This window comes from Micropterus dolomieu, linkage group LG23 (assembly GCF_021292245.1).
Source record: "Micropterus dolomieu isolate WLL.071019.BEF.003 ecotype Adirondacks linkage group LG23, ASM2129224v1, whole genome shotgun sequence".
Classification (NCBI taxonomy): Eukaryota; Metazoa; Chordata; class Actinopteri; order Centrarchiformes; family Centrarchidae; genus Micropterus; species Micropterus dolomieu.
The window spans coordinates 19981091-20000671 of NC_060172.1; the positions used below are offsets into that span (position 1 = coordinate 19981091).

Here is a 19581-nt window from a genome sequence, read left to right on the forward strand (position 1 = left end):
AGACAATCTTGAGGTGAAGCGGTGTCTTGTTGCCAAGAGATAATAACCCATGTTTTCAGTAAAATGAAAGACAGGCTCATGTTTTTGCGTGTACCTTAATGATGCTGTTAGGCTTTTTACGAATCTGGCTTTTGCTTGACCACACGCAGGACTCGGTGCAGCGTTGATTAATCCTGTGTTCTTGTTTAATGAGGTGATGCCGCCGGGTTTTTGTGTGCAGTGCTGCAGCTGGAAAAGTAGACTGAGCTGAGTTCACAAGTGCATTTAATAGAAGGATCCGGCTGAAAACGAGGACAGCCTGGTGTTGTGTGTTGCCTTCCAGCCATGCACTGGAAGCCTGGAACATGCTGTGATTATTCGGTGCAGGCTCAGGTTCATGATTGGCTTGTTTAAGGGAGGTTTGGAGTGACAGGATTTGTATTTTCGCTGAAGTTTAAAAAAAGACCAGTGTGGACTTAAGTGCTCTTTTCCTTTCTCTTTTACTCCCCCTCTTGTCCTCCTCCTCCTCTGCCTCATTCATGTGGATTCATGGATGGATGCTAAGGGCGGAAGTGTGGGCTGCTGCTAGACACTCAGAAATATAACTGTTCTAGAAAACATGCATTCACATTTAAAGGATCATCAATTTCAATATTTCTCTCCATCTCATCCACCCTGCTCCATTTTCTCTCTTGTTTTCTCCCTCCAGTGAACGGGACGCCGGCCAGTCAGCTGTCCACTCCTCATTCGGGAAAATCTCCCAGCCCCTCCCCGACTAGCCCGGGCAGCCTCAGCCGACGCCGGGTAAGAGGAGAGTACACAGACAGACATTACATTTAGTGACACTAAATCTATAACACATTCCTTCTATGTTCTCAGGAAAAGGACAAAGCTGTGACTGAGCATAGGCCGACCACATCTTAAGTCACTAGAATTTGAAGAAACCACAACATCCCAACATCTTTAGTGTCTCAGAAGGGGGTGGGGCATTGACCTTTGACCTCATGCAGTGCCGATCTGGGATTTCCAAGAATGGCAGGCTCATGTTAGGATTCACTAATGTTAACTTTTATCCAGTGTTAATAGTTTTCAAGGGCATTTTCTCCTTCCATGCAGATTGTCTGTCACATTCCCACATAATGCTGACCCATAGCTCTTCGTTCCTCATGGAGAACTTTGGTAGTGAAACGATGAATGATGCTATCACTGACTTTTAGAGATCTGTCAGTAATTTGTGCAATATCTCATCTAAAGATGGGACAGATCATTGGCTTTGTGAGCAGCCTGCTCAAATCTTCATGTCTGTTTTTGTTCTGCAAAAATTGGTTTGGATTCCCTGTTAGCAGTGTGTTGCATTTTATTTAAAAGAAAAAGAAAAAAAAAAGATCCAATCAGTACCGACTGCTGATCTAGGATTAGTTTTTTTATCAAGTCATGTCTTTTGTACATGTTCTTTTGTGAAAGGAATTTAGAATTTTATACTAGTAAATCAGATTATTCCAGCCATTGTTTCCTTTTTGTTATTAATTCTGTCATTGGCCTGGGTTTAAAAACAAAAACATGTTCAAACATTTAAACTGAGAATCATAATCTGTTTTCTGTAGCTAACAGGGGAGAAAGAGGATCTGAGATGCAAACACACTGTGTACACTGTAAAGCTGATAGTTGCTAGAGAAAATACTACTGTGCAGAGAGGGAGCATGCAACTCAAATGGAAAAAAACCTTGAATTCCACATTAGAGACAGCTGAGTTCATGTGCAGGGTGCTGTGTGTTTGTGTGCATGTATGTGCTTTTGTATGTATGCGTTCAAGATCAAAGGATTTGTTAATCCAGCCCTTGACAGTGATGATGGTGAACTTTTAATATCAGCCTCAATCCTAATCAGACCCCGTTTGCTCACAGCTGCTCTTTAATTTTAAGGAACTCTAAGCCCGCTGCCGATTTAGTTCCTTCTCTCTCGTAAACAAACACTCATCCGCTCACCTCACCCTTTTACATTTACAGACAGACACAGCAATATATGTGAACCTGCGATGTATTTGTCGTCCCTCCCACCTGCACATGTGTTGTGTTTATACTGGCTTAGACCAGCTGGAAGTGTGTACCTGAAAGTAGGAGTGTAGCTATGATTTATTTTGTAATTATTTATCTATTTATTGGTGCTGTTTATTGGTATGTTATTATGTGAATTATGTCTATACATAAATGAGTGTGTTATAGCTGCGTGTATAACTGTCCACACTAAAATTAGCATAGCATAAAGAATTCATTTCTTGGGTTCAGTTGCTTCAGTTTTGTGCTACATTTGATATGCCAAGAAGAATAAATGGATGGTGGAGAGTCTGGCCCTTAGGCTTCTGAATCCGTCAGTGATGAGGTTATATTGATGCGATATGAAGGTCAGCCAGGGCAATAGAAACAGAACAGATTTGGGTTGTAGCCACTGAGAACAGAGCAAGTTGCACTGGAGCTTCCACAATCATCAGAATAATGGAAGTGGGTCACCATAGATTTCAGCGTCGAAAGGGAAATAGGTTGGCGAGTACACACATTTAATACGCTCTCTTTTCTTCCTGCCTACTTCTCTCTGAATGAACACATGCGGGGCGGTTAATGTAGACTATTACAGTGCTCAGTTTGTGCTGCTCCCTTCTTTCCTCCCAGATAATTTCCACAGTTTCAGAGAGAGATCCCGAAAAAGTACGGGGTTGGAGGGGGAGAGTGGCTCTCTACATTCAACCACCATTTGTGCTTCCGTCCACTTTTCTCATCAGAAATTAGCCTTCACAAATTAGCTTTGTAGTGCAATTCTGACCTCAGTGACACTGCTATTAAATTCTAGTTTTGCAGCGTTTCACAAGTTGAGTGTGTATTTCTCCAGTCTTTGTACTTGCTGACACTATACTAAGCCTGCAATGGCTTGGTTGGAAGGAAGGGAGGAAGCCTCACAGGCCATTATCTCTTCTCGCCACTCTGCAGCTTCACACTCTTAGCTATATGATGGTGTATTTCTCTCCTCTACTTCTTACTTTTCCCATCCCACCCCTGTTAGCGATTCTCCCTCTGTCCCATCCCTCCCTGACAGTTTCTCATTTCATTCCATCTCTCACCCATTACCCCCACCCAGTCAGCTCCGCCGTCTCACTTCCCCATATGAAAGGGTATTAACTTCACAGGGAGTAAATTATATTCCATTATTTCCCTTGTAGATGAATTCTAAGCTTCTTTGAGAAGTATGTGCAGAGTTTCTGACACTATATTTGCACATTTTCTCTCCTCCTGTGTCATATCTGTGTAAACGTGCATGAATAATCATAAATATTGAGTAGAGTACACACATCCAAATCTTTTTATTGTTATGCTTACAATGGCAAGCGAGTAGCTTTCTCACACTTGCGCCTAAAATGCACAATGCAATTTAACTATACCATGACTCAGAAATGACCCCTTTTCCATGAAATAAAACTATAATTTTAACAGTTCTCAAAAGAACGCCCGGGGTTCAAAAATGACTGAAATCTGCCAGTAAAGTATTGCCCAGTAATCTTGTCTAAGCAGCCAAAGAGCATCACAGACCTACAACGAGGCCTGCATTTAAATAGTTCACCTCACTGGACCCTGCACACTTAAACACTTAGAGGCACTTTGCTGCCTGATGTAGGTTGCTCGCATAGCTGTGACCATCACAGCTTATTTCCCCGAGGGGAAAACACAGACATAGCTTTGCACTGTGGCTTTTTTTTACTTTCCCTTTCATATGTACATAGACTCAAGCACTCAGACATGCACATACCGTCATAGCATTTGTCAACAGAATCACTTATATGTTAATCTATGTATGAAAAACGTGTTTTATACATTTGGTGCACACTAGTATGAGATTTATGAACAGAAGAATGAAAGAATGGCCTATATCCATGAAGTCAGGCATCCCCCTCTTCTCCTTTGCACTTCTAAATAGTCCTTTCAGGGCCACTAAGAGCAGCCTAGCTATCCATACTTATATTGCTTTAATATTTTATTTGAAACCTCACACAGCCTACGTTTGTTTTCTGTCAATATCCACTCTAAAGCACATACAATTGAATTTTTTGAACTGGCGAGGTCACATCTCCTCACTGTCTGTTTGCTCCATTAGATGTGAAAAACGGGGAAATAAATCATATTTAAAAAAACAAACAAAAAAAACAATACGCAGTAGTGGTGACCTACAGATTGAAGGCAGTGATGCCAATCCAACAGCTGTGAGACAGTCAGGTAGCTGTTTGTGAGTGTGTGAGAGAAAGAAAGCACTAATCATCAGCCATAACATGTCACATGTACATCCTCCTCTCACCACCACTGAGTCATTCGTGTCCATAATCCATTGAATTGCATGCTCCATCTCTCTATCCTCTCGGTCCATATTTTGTGTTGGGTGATTCATAATTAGAGATAGAGAGAGAGAAGACTGAAGGAGAACTTGAATGTCCTAATTATTGTCTCATCTCATTCATGTGAGTGTCGCTATTAAAGATTGTATTTGTTATGTGGCTGTATTACATTTCTAATTTTACGTTGTGTCGGTGTCATTAGATGGCTTGTCCAGTTTTGTTCCTGTACCTGCCAAAAAGACTGGGCTGCAGCACATGAGGAAACTGTGGAAGATGCAATTTTGAAGCGTAAACATTGTTTCTTGAACATTTTAGTCCTTCAAATGATTCGAATCCGGCTCATATTTACATATCCAAATCTCTATCTAATGCATCTAAAAATTGGTAACATTACATTTTTAGAGGGATTCAGTGTTGTTGTTTTATTTTTTTGACATAATTTACACACATGGAAGATCTGCTAATGTGAAAAATTGCACGTGTGATCTACTCACAGGCAAATAACCATCATCTACATATTGTGATTTTTGTCATGTAAGGCTGCCAGCTCTTCTTGGCTCATTTGTTTCTGTTTGTATTTTCTTTGCTTAATGTATTAAATTTCCATTTGTTGATGTCATCATTAAACTCATTGTCATTTCATTTTCATTTTGTGTTTTCTTTTTTCATGTGATGCTCCTGATTTGTGTTAATTTAACATGTTCATTACATACAATAACAAATATAGAGATCAGTTCCAGTAGATGGAGGGTGATCATGATGATGGTGATTGTCTTCATATACTTGTTTGTCAGCCGTTCTCCTTTGTTAAACTCTCTGTATTCAGCAGAGAAAAGATTACAGCACAAATGCAGTCCCAGAGGAGCGTTCATGTCCCCTGTCCCACTGCTTCTGTTCTGGGTGTTCTTTTTTCTTTTGGGTGAGGCAGCCTAAGTCTCCCTCCCATTTAAAACTTGTTTCCTGAAGCATTTAATCACATTTCTGTGATTCCCTTGGGATGGCAACCCTTAAGGATCTTGATTAGAAACCTTCCCTGTGTCCAACTGGCAGACCAGAGAGACAGAAACCCCAAACAGTGTTGATCTCATCAGATGAGAGTCAAATAGATTATTTTTCCTTTCTGTCTAGACACCAAAATAAGAGCGAAGAAATATTATCTCCTGTAACATGTGTCCTTAGGAGAGGCAGAGTTGGAACTTGGGACAAAACAAAGTAGCCTGTTTCTATCAAATCTTATTAGATTTTTCCACAAAAAGCAAACACCAATAAATCCTTCTTTTGCTGGATATTGCATGACAGTGAAAGTGACAAGAAATGCTTTTGGAAAAGAGGTTTGGCTCTCTCAGCCTGAGGGACGGAGAGAGAGAGAGAGAGAGCGAGAGAGAGAAGGCTTTAAGATGTGTGTGTAATCAGATTCAAACAGTTGCATTGAGGACAAGGCTAGCATTAGGCTTAAGTTGTTTTGTTTTTTTTAATGTGTGGAGCATTTTAGTGCTGAATTCTACAGCTGACAGACTTCCTTTTAAACCACAGAATAAATCTTTATTTCCACTGCTACATATATGCTTCTGAATTGACAATCCACGTTTGAGGTCAATCATGGCCAACCTGTTTAATTCATATTTATGCACTGATCAGTATTCAGTCACTGAGTGTTGGCCTTGCGGGTTTGAAGAGCGGTGGCTGCAGCCATGATGTAAAAGGTTTGTCAGTATGTTCTTTAGCAGGGTGAGTCATAGCCAGAGCAAAAGTGTAGAGATGTAGAGCTAGGAATAGTGTATGTCATATTGTGCAACAGGGCGAAAGCTGGATGGTCTAACAATAACAAGACAGTTCCTGCCAAATCTAATGACCAATATCAACCCGACCAGTCTCCATACATCTTTCTTCCTGTCTCTTTGTTTGCCTTTTTCTCTCTCTCTGTCTCTCTGTCTTTCTCGCTCTGTCTGTCACTCCATCTGTCTCGTAGTTTTTCACACAGGAAAGAGAGACACAATGTTCATAGAAGGTTGAACCGCACCTCCCGGCCCGCAGACAGGAAATGGCCATATATAGGCTCCTGTCTCCACACTGGAAGTCTCATAAGCTGCCTCTCTCCTCTCTGTGAGCAGTTTCCATAGCAACAACATTTTGTTTCCCTTGCCGGCAAGAAGGAAGAGATAGGGTGCAAAATGAGAAAGCGAGTAGAGGACAGGGCTGGATGTGAGATAAGGGCACAGGAGAGGTAAACACATGAGTCGGGATGAGAAAATAAAAGAGCGGAAGAGGGATGTTTTGTAGATACAGAACAGGAGGGTCATCTGCTTTATGGGCATTAAGTGGGTTTTCTTGTACGGGACGAGTGCCCGACCAAAAACAACATTACATAAACCAAATTCAGCCTGACTCATTGCTACATTCACCTGGGTGGCTTTCAGGTCACAGCAGTGAAGATGAGTAAAAGAGCTGACAGCTACTTGGGCAGAGAGATATAGGGCAGCTCAGCTCTGTAAATAGTTTTCAAATCTAAGTCAGTATGATGGGTTGCCTTTTTCACCTCTCTGCCAGGACAGCAAGCTCTCCAGGCTGTATCACAGGCCGACTGGACACCATAGAAATGAGAGTTTCACATTAGGGCTGATTAGAAAGAATTGAAAGCGGATGAAAAATACTTTTATTTTGTGGAATATGGTCTGCACCCCTTTCTGTACAAGCTGAATTATTGCTCGCACGTTTTCCTTCAAATGGCCAAGATCAGTTCCCAGCAAACGTTTTTACATTAAATAGATTGAAAACCCACTATGTAAAATCAGAAGTATGATATCAGATTTAATTTGACCCACATTTTGTTTTGTGATCTTTTACCATGCCATAATAACATATTGTTCAAATTTTTTGTGCCAAATTTGGCCTCCTTTTATTCGTGGCCCTGTTACAAATGCTTGCTGTTGTTGGCTTCAAATTCCACAAAGTAGCAACAGCCAGAATCCGTTAATTCAGCAACACTTTTTAGATCTCATCTCCTTTAATGATTCAGGACCGATCGATGTGTGAATTACACTATGTGATATGAATTCATCACAGGAGAGCATCAAAAAATACTACACGTGCAGTGAAATGAGAGATGACAGGAAAATGTATCAACCGCCAGACAACATTAGTGAGAGGTGGTCAGCAACAAACTGCTGATGTACCGCACTCTATGGGTTCAATATTTCACATGAAGATTGGCTCATGCATCACACACATAGCACGGACCGATTACATCTCAAACTGCACTTGTTAATAATTCACATCGGCCATGGGGCTCCGCTTATATATTAGAGAAATAGTGATGGCTTCCACTTCCATCACTGGTCGGGCTTCACGCAGCAGCTGCACCTGTGGGATTGATTCGAGCACTGGAAACCCACAAAGATTTTTCACAGCTGTGTCTCTGGACTCACTGTGAGGCAGGAGAGAGGATTTGGGAAGAGGGGGAGGGGAGAGGAGAGGAGAGGAGAGGAGGAAGGGTAGGAATGTGAGAAAAGATAGAAATTGAACACTTGATAAAATTTTCATCTTACAAATGAAGAGACTAAGAAGAGAAGAGGCCATCCTGACAAGTGCCTGCTTGGACAAATAAAGCATAATCAAATTGTCCAAATGTAGGTAAATAATTTAAAGCCTACAACAGGTTGTGGAGGAGAACAGAAAGATGGACAGGAGTGGAAAAAAGACCAGAAATACCAGAGGGGTAGATTCTCATTTACAGTCCCGACTAGATCCTCGCTCCCAACCCTCGTTGCTCCCATGACAACCAGACAGAAGGTTAGGAGGTGGAGGGCGTAATGAGTTTTTGTCTTTCGATAGATGCTGATTCTCTTTCCCCTTAATGACCTCCTACTTACCAACCAGATGAAAGGCAGTATTCATCCGCCTTTATTAGTGTCACCAAAACCTGTGTTTTTATGTTTTATTAAGGGTGGTAGTTAGTAGTAAAAGGAAGGCACAGTTAGATAGGAATTACTTAAAGTTCTGTGAATGGAGAGGAGCTCATTGGGATGCAGTCCTCTGTCCAACGTGGACACACACAGGTGCTTTGCTGAATAAGTAACCGGTTTATATTCAGCTCAGTAGCTTAAGTAAATCTGTTCTGGCTCTTTTTGTGAGCACAGTATACACATAACACAGGCAGGCACATTACAACAGACAGACATGCAAACACAAAGACAGACTTAAGGATGTTCTGAGGATGAGATGAGTTGCAAAATGTCCTTTTTGTCTATTTTTGGACTTACGCATTTGTGTCGGCTGAGATTGCAGGAGAAGGGACACTTATCATGTTTTGTTGAGTGTAGAGTGGATTACAAACATTTTTTGGTAATAATAAAGGTTTAAATAATTGTCTCCCCCCCTTTTTCTCTTGCCACCCTGCTCTCTGTGTACCCCCTTCCTCTCTGCAGGGGTCCCAGGGTTCTTCCACCTCTTTGTCTTCCACTAAAGTTTCCAGCTCGGTGGAAGATGGGGATGGACTTGTTACTGAAGGTGAGGAAACTTATTGTTACAAGTACGTGCCATCTGTCCATCAGTGGGCAAAGGCGATGTACTCGCAAATATCATGCATGTCTGAATCATGTTCATGACCTTTGATGCATCTTTCTCTCTCTTTCCCATTTCTCCTGTCTCTGCTCTCACTTCTGATTTGTACATCCTGTTCTTTCTCCAACTCTCGGCCTACATAAAACTCTGTAACACTACAAACAATGATGTGCTGGTAAATTTTGTAAAGGTTGGCAAACAATGATTTGGTGACTTCATGAAGGAAAATGGCCACTCATTATTCATTTATTTTATTAATCAACTTAAGTTGAAGAACCATTTGTTTACTCAAAGAGGACACAGAACTGTCTCAAATTTTACATAAACCTCACCTGCTCTAAACCTCGTGCTTCCTCCCTGCAGCTGAGGTTCTAGTCAATGAGGTTCCAGCTGTGCCGTCCTACATATCAGACCGCTACAAGGTGGGACGCATGTTAGGCGATGGGAACTTTGCAGTGGTCCGGGAATGTGTGGAGCACTCCACAGGACGGGAGTACGCTCTGAAGATCATCAACAAGGGCAAATGCAGAGGCAAGGTAAGCAACAAACTGTGACCTTAAAGGCAAGAGAGCACTGTAGAAGGCTTACCCACTCAAGTAGAAATGTTGTTGCTTGGCTTAAATGTTATTCATGTAGAAAAAAAGATTACTTATTATATGTATGTATATATATATATATATATATATATATATATATGTATTGAAAACTGCTCAAATATATGTCCAAAAAGTCAGTTTCATTAGCCTAATTCATAAGAGAATGCCATCCACATATAAAAAAAAGCATTTAGTCCTTCATTTAATCTGAAAATCTAAAAATGTATGTAAATTTCCCTGTACTCAAAAAACCTCCAAGACAAATCTACATGAGTTATGAATTATATCCACCTCTATCTAAAAGTACCCTGTACCACTGGCACTCATCTGCTACTACTGTCTTGATTGCAGATGGAAACATGTACAGTTTGCAGTTAATCAGTGCAGTATAATAGGAGATACAGTAAAACAACCCTTCAGCTACATTTTTAGGCTGACGTATTTCTTAGTCTGGAGTCACGTAAAGAGCAATGTAACATCTTCTAGAAATCTTGTTTTTGCTGACCTCCAGTGGTTTATCTTCTGACTTTGCTGCAGTGATGTAGAAATGTACTTCAAGGTGTGTCAATACACCGTGACATCACTGTTGGGTGTGGTCAAAGGTGCAACAGGGCACACTTCTGACCACACCAGACATGTGTATACTTTGTTCAATGCTCTTTATTCCTTTAAGAAATTTATTTCACTTGACCATAAATCCATTTTAATTCTTATTCCAGGAGCACATGATCCAGAACGAGGTGTCCATCCTCCGCAGGGTCAAACATCCAAATATTGTCCTGCTCATAGAGGAGGTGGACACTTACAACGAACTCTATCTGGTGATGGAGCTGGTCAAGGTGTGTAGCCATGTTTGTATTCTGCAATTATGTGTTGTTATGTGGACTGAGTGCGTCATCTGCTCTCATTATGGCAGGCTCGGACATTTGGCCAAACTAAGATAATGGATGGATGTGTTCCCTATATATATTTTGGTGATCATTATCTCCTAATTTAGAGCGACAGAGAGGAGCAAGGAGGCAGCAACAGAGCAGCAACATTCAGCCGGCGAAGCTAATGATGAATTCCAACCAGTCACACAGTGTGGGATTGAGAGAATCGGTCTGTGGCCTCGAGCGCTCGTGTGTTCACATTCTTTATTCTCTCTAGCTCTCTGAGTCAAGAAATGTTTGTGCATAATTCAGGAGCCAGGAATGTGATCCATCTGTTCATGTTGTGGTGTAGAGTACTACAGAATATAGATGAGAGGCAATCTGGGGAAGGAATGTGTGTACGTGCGAGCGTGTCCAAAGTAGGAGGATCGAGAGGAGGCTGTGGATGAATGAGGTGGAAAGAGTCACTTCGAGAATGACTGGGAGTGGGAGAGTGACAGATGGATGCATTGAAAGGGGAGGCAATGGGTGAGAGCAGCAAGAGATCGAGAGAGACAGTACAAAATATAGGCAAAAAAATGATATACACATTTTTTATCCTTTTGCCTGGTGCTGTTTTGGGCTAAGTCCCTTAGTTTCAATTAAGGGAAAACTGGCAATAGTTTTGGGAAGACCTTTCCTATTTCAATGTGACGAACACCCATAAAGAAATTGTGGAATGGTGTGGAAAAATTTAACTGGCTTGTACAGAGGTCTCAACCCCATCCCACTCCTTAGGGATGCTAACCCGGGCTTTACCACCCAACATCAGTGGTGAACCTCACTGACTGGGAGAAAACTCCCTGCAGCCAGGTTCCAACATCCGGGATGTTGTAGCAGCATAATTAACGTCCACACTTGGAATGCGATGTTCAACAATCGCATATAAGTGTAATGTCTGGGTGTCCACATACTATTGGCCACATTGTGGAGGCAAAGAGGTGCAAATACATTGGTTTAGAGGCTGAGCAGTGGCATTCGGCAGCCCTCATGTTTAAATAACTGTCGCTGTGCAGGTCGGACACTGACAGTGTATCTGAGTCTGTGCAGAGAGAGAGGGCAAGAGAAAGAGAGAGAGAGAGAGGGATTTAGCCCTATTTTAAGCCTCTGTTCTACTTAGTCCACTCAGGGAGAGAGGGAAATAAATAAAGGTTTATATATTCATACAGACTGAAAAATGTGAGAAACTGAGACAAACAGATAAAAGGCCTGAGAGAAGAGAGGAGAAAGTGAATTAAAGGAAAAATTACAATTAAAGGGAAATATTAAAGACAGGGGGAGGAAGGGGAGGAATGAGGACACAGCTTGTGGTGCAAACAAGAACCCTCACTACCAAATAAGCTTTCTAGCAGAAAAAGCTTCTCAGCAGAAAATATGAGCAACTGTGCAATCTGTCTGTTTCTGTTTGTGAAAACGCTAAACAAACTCCAGTGACATTGTTTCTAATACTGACAACCCGCCCGTCCATCATGATGTGTCCACAGGGGGGAGATCTGTTCGATGCCATCACCTCTGCCAACAGATACACAGAGAGAGACGCCAGTGGCATGCTCTACAATCTGGCCAACGCCATCAAATACCTCCACAGCCTCAACATTGTGCACAGAGACATCAAACCAGAGAACCTGCTGGTGAGTTCACACAGAGTTGGTCTCCATGTGTCAATACTGTATTCATTGTCATATAACTTGCCGCAGTGTAGTCTCCCTCTGTCTCTCCCTCGTCCTCCCTCCTTTCTGAATGAACAGTGAAGTAATATCACTCATTCTGGACTCTCACAGAGGAGCGAGATGACTCATCTCTGCTGCCCTCACACCTCCCGCACACTCCTTCTCCAGCCTCCCTCGTTTCTGCCTTCTCTCCTTCCTCCTCTCTTCTGTCGGCCTCCTCGTTGTTGTCTCCTCCTCCTCTAAGCTCAACTGTTCTTCGTTCCCTCCTTTATCTCTTTCTACCATCTCGAGTTCCCATTGTCAAGTGATGGTCAGGCCAGACTCAGACATTAGAAATGCTCCACTCTAAGATAGGGTCATAGCTTTCTCTCCTGTGTTTCTTCTGCTCTGTCTGCCCTTCTTTGCTCTCCAACTGTTGCAATTAAATAAGAAGTGCTGCGGTTGAGTGGGCTGCCAAAAGAGAAATTCTACCCTTCTGGTCACTGGCTCTTTGTCAATTAGCTGCACAAAGGTGTCCAATGTTCACTCTTTTTTTAGCTGTGTTTTTGGTCTTTACCAATCCCTGAGGGAAATATCTGGCCCTTTAGATTCTAAATGATCCCTCCTGTTCACCAGGTAGTTGCTAACTTTTTCTATTGTTTGGTGTTTGCAAATCACTGGAAATGTGTACTTGATTAAAGCCGCTTTGCGTGGGATTTGAAAATTTTCAGACTTTGACGCCCCCAGTGATTCTACCAAATTAGACACTTTAGCCCTCCCCTCTGTCATCCCCAGGATTGTTACATGTTTTATTTGTAACAAAAGTGAAAGATGCTATAATCATAAAAAAACATCAACACATAGAAGCTTTAGATGAATTCAACACTCACATACGCCAGCAAGATGCGCAAGTCTTGTTCATGCAGCTGCACACACAGGAGTTGTTATGCCTCACAGTCCAGATCATACTCATCTCCTTGAAGCCATTTCAGATTCTGCTTTTAACAGCATTGCATGTGCATTGTCTGTGTGCTTAGGTATATGAGCATGCAGATGGCAGCAAAAGCCTGAAACTGGGAGACTTTGGTTTGGCGACTGTGGTGGACGGACCCCTCTACACTGTCTGCGGGACCCCGACATATGTAGCACCTGAAATCATTGCAGAAACAGGGTAAGGGCTACAGTACCATAGTGGATTGTATGAGTCATGTCCTAATGTAGTTAGGCTGAGAAAAATATTCTTCTAGTCTTAGAAGGAACAATTCGGCCCTGCATGGTTATGGTAACTTTTCTTTTTCTTTATGTGCCTTAGTCATAACATGTCTTTGTCTTTGTGCAGGTATGGCCTTAAGGTGGACATCTGGGCAGCTGGAGTCATCACCTACATCCTGCTGTGTGGTTTCCCACCCTTCCGAGGGTAAGCTAACAGCTAGAGCTACGCCACCAAGTGAAATTCCACTTCTATATCTTTACTCCTGTGATACTCCAAAGAGGTATTTTATTATTTATATAGACACATTCATGTGCAACTGTTTTGTTCGCAGGAGCAGTGAGGATCAGGAAGTGCTTTTTGATCAGATACTAATGGGACAGCTAGAATTTCCTCTACCGTACTGGGATAACGTGTCAGAGACAGCCAAGGTGAATATCTGTGTGTGTATAGACATCGTCTCTTTGTGTGTATTGTTAACCGATCCACGTGTTGGAGGAAAGTCACTTTATCTAGAATGAGTAAAAATTCACCAGGGTTTTTTTTGCTGCTGAAGGAGCTGATTCGATCCATGCTGGAGGTGGAGGTGGATCAGAGATACACTGCTCTCCAGGTGCTAGAGCACCCGTGGGTCACTGTAAGTTCAGTGTTAATTGAGCTCATTGGGCCCCTCACATCTGTTCAGTTGCAATATTTTCACATAAACATGAACTTTATTCCCTCTCCTCTCTTGCACGATACAGGATGAGGGTCTATGTGAGAATGATCATCAGTTGTCAGTAGCAGGGAAGATAAAGAAGCACTTCAACACCAGTCCGAAGGTCAACGACACCACTGCAGGAGTTTCAGTCATTTCTGTAAGTCACCGCCACTAGAAACTGCAGTACCCATAAACCAACTGGTCTTACGGCTGTTTTAAAGTTGTAGCTATCACACTAAATTGCATTGGTTTATGCAGAGGTCCAACGTTTTCTGCAACTTTCAGACCACTACGACTTTCTGAGTGAAGTTTGTGTCTTGTACTATTTCTGCTTTCAAATGAACTGGTATTTAGATTGATTGTGCTGGTTTCTCTTTGTGTTCAGCTGGATGACAGCTTTTCTATGCAGAGATCTGGGTCGTTGGATTTCTACCAGCACCCGGCCATGTACTGGATAAGGTACGCCAGGTTTCCATAGAGACACAACTGGGTAGATGGTCACAAATGAGCAAGAAATCAAAACAAACCAAAATAGTGTCTCTAGAATTGATGTCTCCCTCCTCCCTGCGTGCTGCCCCGCTGACTGGCTGCTGCTGTGCCGCTTTGACAGCTCCACCTTGTCCCTGCTCTTTTGGTCTTTGTGGTTGGCTTTTTGCTTCTTTCCTTTAATCACTCGCTCGCTATAATCACATATTTTATACCGTACATGCATCAGTATCATCTGTCTCTTGCTAAAGCCTTGTTGTCTGTGTTGTGCTACTGATTGCTGTTTGTGTGAATAAGGAAGCACAAGTTACCCTTAAAATGACCCTTGTGAATGTTTCTTTCCTAAATGCCCCTGATGAACATTTACTAGAAGACCAAGTAAACAAGCTGCTGTGTTGCTGATGTTTTCACTGAGTAACACTTTTTTACTCAGTTTCTTTGTGAATGCTGCCTTCCAAAGAAATAGCCCCGTCTCCCTGCTTGTCATATTCAATTTCAGTGATTGTTTATTTTATGTTATTGGTATCATGCTCCCTACCTGGCTGCCTCCTACTAACACAAGGACTTGCTATTCAACTCCCATTGCCCAACTCCTGCTGTGTCACATTATCCACCATTGATTTATGGAGGACCTAGAGGTTCATGGTTTTAAAGGTTTATAGTTATAAATTCACTGGTTGGTATTTACAATAATTGGACACTGGCAAGAGGAATTAATAACCGACTTGAATGAATTCATTACAAATGGATGCTTCAATAGACTCAGCCATTCAAAGCATTAATCTAGCATTAAAAAGAGATAATAAACATCAAAATGAAGTATTTCATATAATTAAAGATGGATGTAATGGATCATGAGCCACCCCTAATATGTAAAAAGCTGTGAGAACCCAAATCTTGAGGTAAAGTGAGACTACAGCTGCCACTGTATCACATAGTGGCAATTAAAACAAAGAAAAGGGATCTACCTTCATTTTCAAGACTGTCTTGATTTACGCTCCAAGTAGAGTTGGGGAGGAAGCAGGAAATAAATCAAGTGAACTGAATTTTAGTAATCTCAGGTACACAGCAATATCTACCTTAAGTTTGCTAACATTAGCCACTATAAGGTAATGGTCATACCAGACCAAGACATGCTGTTGGAGCAAAATACCTGAGTGTGTTTAACTCAGCAAGGGTGTGTTTAATTTCTCATGGATTTAACTTTTTTAATGTGATTTCCTCTTCTTAAAAGGTACATAGTCTTTTTAAAACAAACAACAAACAAACAAAAAACACCACAAAGGTGAAATAAAATGACAGCAAAGAAAGGAAATAGAAAAGTTAATGAAAAAAAACAACAAAAGAAGAGAATTAGAAAAAACAAATTAAATTAAGAAAATAATTTAAGAACTGTGATGTTGAATTGATTCCACTTTTCCTTTAGATGTTGCTAAATATATTTTATTAATCTTTTCATTGATAGTTTATTTAATAGTTGATAAATCCCTTCATTCATTTATTATTTGCTTTTGTTAATCCCTCTTCTGACTGTCCAAATTAAATCAATTAATTAATAACTTGCTAAATGTGTATGGCTCACCTGGTCCTCCATACTGGATTATCCACTGAGACTATTTAATCATTATGTTCTCCTGTTCCTCTTTCTTTCAGGCCACCGCTCTTGATAAGGAGGGGAAGGTTCTCAGACGAGGACGCCACCCGGATGTGAAGCCACTGCCTTTGCAGATGATGCCGATAGTGACAACAATTACAACATCAAAAACAAAAACTCTATGGACGGAGCCTCCCAGTTGCCTCCCTGGCCTGCCCGTGGTCCCTTCCTCTCTGACCCTTGACATTTGCTCTGACCCTTCCCCGAACCCCAGCCTCCCATCTGACTCTGATGACATCTCCATCAGCTCGGCGAGTACCGCCTGCTCCCCCAACTCGCCCTTCTAGAGAGGAGGCGGAGGGGAGGAGGAGGAGGGAAAATCCTCATCCAGCTCCTCCCTCTACGTATATGGAGGAGGAGGAGGAGGAGGAGGAGGAGGAGGAGGAGGAGACGTCAGCTTCCCCACAGCCTCTCATCTAAGGCTGGGGGTGAAGAGGGGGGGAAATTGTGGAGGGGAAAACAAAAAATGAGAGAGAACTTTTAGCTTTCCTGAATCTATCTTTCCAAACCCGGAGGAGAGATCGATCATAGGGTGTGCGAGCGGAAACAAAGAGGGTAGAGAGGTTGGGAGAAAGACTAAAGAGGCAACAGGAACCAGAGATCAGGAGAAAGAGGGAAAAGGCGTAATGAGGGGAAAAACTTTACATTTATTTCTTTTTAATGTTCTCTCATCTGAGCACATGTTGCAGAGCTCAAGGAGCGAGAAAGGGTGACAGTATTGTTTACCCTTCAGTGATGATCCGGGCTCAACATGGAAACTTCCTTATGGTGGAGCAGCTCTACAGGGCAATATGAGAATATGGACCAATGTTCATGTTTTATTGAACCTTATTTATTCATTCTTGATTCACTGCATTTTTTTTTTATATGTATTTCCCCTTTTCATGAAGGGTATCCTTTTGTTGATTTGTCCTCAGAGCTTGACAGACGAAAAGAATGGAAAGAGTTTGTAGAGGCAGAGCTCAAAAATTTTGAAGTAGGCTACCATAGACTTGATAAACAGTGTAACGCTAATGCTACAGTATGTAGATAAAGGTGTTTTTCTTACAAATGGATTAAAAACAGGGTGCACTGAAAAAGATATATGACAGCACTTGTGCTATAATGCTGTGCTCCACACAGTACTGGCGTTGCCTTCCTGTAATGTTGGATTGCAGTATTACAGTTTACATTTTACATTAAGACAATAACGGTGCATTTGATTCCTCCTTGTCATTTTGTTAAGTGCTTCATTAATGGCATCTTGATACACAAAATTCAGCAGCATTCAGGTGCTTGTGTAGCAAACTCAGCATCACATGTGTTCCTCAATTCCGCAGTCATTCTGTATTGATTTCATGTTAATCATGTTATGTTGTGTTGATGCTCATTAACATAGAAAGCCTTGTTTACAATTTTCTTTCCAACACTAAAGACATATTTTATCCACATATTCCAGCAGTAAAGAAAGGTAGGATTGTGGCAGCCCAGGTGTACCACTATGGGTTTGGAGAAATGTTTAATGTATACAATTAACAGTTTATGAGAGATGCCTATTTGCACAAAGTACTGCAGTCTACGTGCAGTCAAACAGGTCTGAGAGAACGACAGTGTGGATGCCGGAGAACCAGCAGCACTCTTGGAAAGCAGTACAGGTAAAAAGATATAAGAGGATTTATTTCAGCTCTGTACAACCTCATTCATGGCTTCATTTATTCAGATGAAAGCATGACAGACATACAGTAGCCTATTCTTATAAAAAAAAACAGTTTCGTGATGAAGTATTGTTTATATGTTATGTAAATAACATAATTTCATTTATTTTGATAGTTCACAATACAGTATATTTCTTTACTAGTAGTAAGTCTATGAGGACTGTAAAAAGAAAAAAAATCAGTCATATGTGTGTATCCGTCAGTGAGTAAATAAAAAAATAATTCAGAGGAGATCATCAGGTTGATATTCAGTATACAGCTGAGTTGAAGAAGCACATTTCGACTTGAGTTGTACCAACTGGATGAAACTATTAAGACAAATCTAGAGTAGTAGAAGAAGAGATCTTTGCTTCTTGTCAGATGCTGGGAATGATGTCACTTCCTTTGCAAAAGCAACTGGTAAAGAGATTTCCAGTAACTGATGTAAGATAAATGAGAGAAGCTAGATTTCACATATTTAATTATTTTTTATTTTTTACAGATGATCTCCCTGCAGTTGTCCTACTTGTCTATAGGTTTCTGTATTTATTCTCATCACACATATACAGTAATGTGCCGCCATATTGACCAGATCAGTATGATTTTTTAGTGCTGTTGAAATCCATACTCTCCAGCACATGGGCACATGTGGTTTACCAAAGTGCTCTCACAGCTGCACCACAGTATTACAATCTGTTGCAATACAAATACCTGTACCTCCTGTTCAACAATGGTCTATCAATAATTATGGTAATAATTAAAACATGTTTCAAAAACAAATTGTTAGAGTCTTTTGTAGGGCTTTAATGTGTTTAGTTAATGTAAGATTTCAAAACATCAGTCTGTAGAGTTCAGAATCCTTGCAGTCCTTTTGCTACATGACTGGATTTGCTGGCCAGACATGCAGTACACAACTCCTGTGAGCATGGACCACCAAGGATCTCATAATGTCTGAGTTTGCTAGATACAGATTTATTTAACTGTAAATTTGTCCTATAAATAAGTCATCCCGCTAAGGTTTTTTTTTTTATATAGCTATTGTTAAATATTATCTGCAGGGGTGGCACTTGATTAGAGTGGTACTTGATATGTTGTTATGAATCCCACAGCAGTTGTGGTCAGAGACGTGGGATTTGAAATTTTCTGTACTTGACAGGGCAGATGCTCAGTGTACACATGGTATGATGGAGTAGAGGGACCTTTTGAAGGCCCAATTCTCCATGGAAATTTATTTTGGCTTCACCATGGTTGCAGATAATAATATGTCCTGTATTATATATATTATATTCCCTTCCAGAGGATAGCCTGATGAATTTAATGGGGGAAAAAAAGAATACGAGGACCTCTCCACTGTGTGCTTCATAGGTTTCTGCCTGTTACAGAGCAAATAAGGATCTCAGACAGCTGTCTCTGTGCTTTGTGTATGATCTTGCCAGGCATATTCCCAGACCTTGACATTTTATTTCTATTCTTACCTGTAGCAACACTATACCAACTGGAGACATTGTAGGTCTGCCAACACTTTCAGTGACACTTAGGTAACTATAAAATATCTCTGCCCCCAGAAAAGCTGTCCACCTTTCTAAACTTTCAGCTTTCTCAAATGTTGCTCTTCTCAAATCTGTTTGAAAATGCATTCAGTCATTTTCATCCTCTTTTCAGTGGTGGCTGATGGCAGTGTGATAAGCCCATAGAACATGGTCGCCCTGTAACCACTGTCTGAATAATCAATAAACAACAGATGTGTCGCTGTTGGTTTTTGTAGTAATTATTTGGGTTATATTAGGA

At 41.2% G+C, this 19581-nt stretch overlaps 1 protein-coding gene across 4 annotated transcripts in view; it reads left to right on the forward strand.

Moving 5' to 3' along the window:
- dclk1a (doublecortin-like kinase 1a) overlaps nucleotides 1-16407 on the forward strand; it is a 47712-nt gene extending 31305 nt beyond the window's left edge. Inside the window, exons 5-17 of one of the 4 annotated variants that reach the window (XM_046039507.1) lie at nucleotides 272-280; nucleotides 689-783; nucleotides 8779-8860; nucleotides 9290-9450; nucleotides 10230-10349; nucleotides 11906-12052; nucleotides 13108-13241; nucleotides 13410-13487; nucleotides 13615-13711; nucleotides 13837-13917; nucleotides 14024-14137; nucleotides 16120-16179; nucleotides 16270-16407. In XM_046039507.1, coding sequence (XP_045895463.1) covers nucleotides 272-280; nucleotides 689-783; nucleotides 8779-8860; nucleotides 9290-9450; nucleotides 10230-10349; nucleotides 11906-12052; nucleotides 13108-13241; nucleotides 13410-13487; nucleotides 13615-13711; nucleotides 13837-13917; nucleotides 14024-14137; nucleotides 16120-16179; nucleotides 16270-16407 — 1316 coding nt within the window. Of the gene's footprint in view, nucleotides 1-271; nucleotides 281-688; nucleotides 784-8778; nucleotides 8876-9277; nucleotides 9451-10229; nucleotides 10350-11905; nucleotides 12053-13107; nucleotides 13242-13409; nucleotides 13488-13614; nucleotides 13712-13836; nucleotides 13918-14023; nucleotides 14138-14365; nucleotides 14440-16119; nucleotides 16198-16269 lie in introns of those variants that run through there. The other 3 variants (XM_046039509.1, XM_046039508.1, XM_046039510.1) reach the window with 3 other exon arrangements.
- The last annotated feature ends 3174 nt before the right edge of the window (nucleotides 16408-19581 follow it).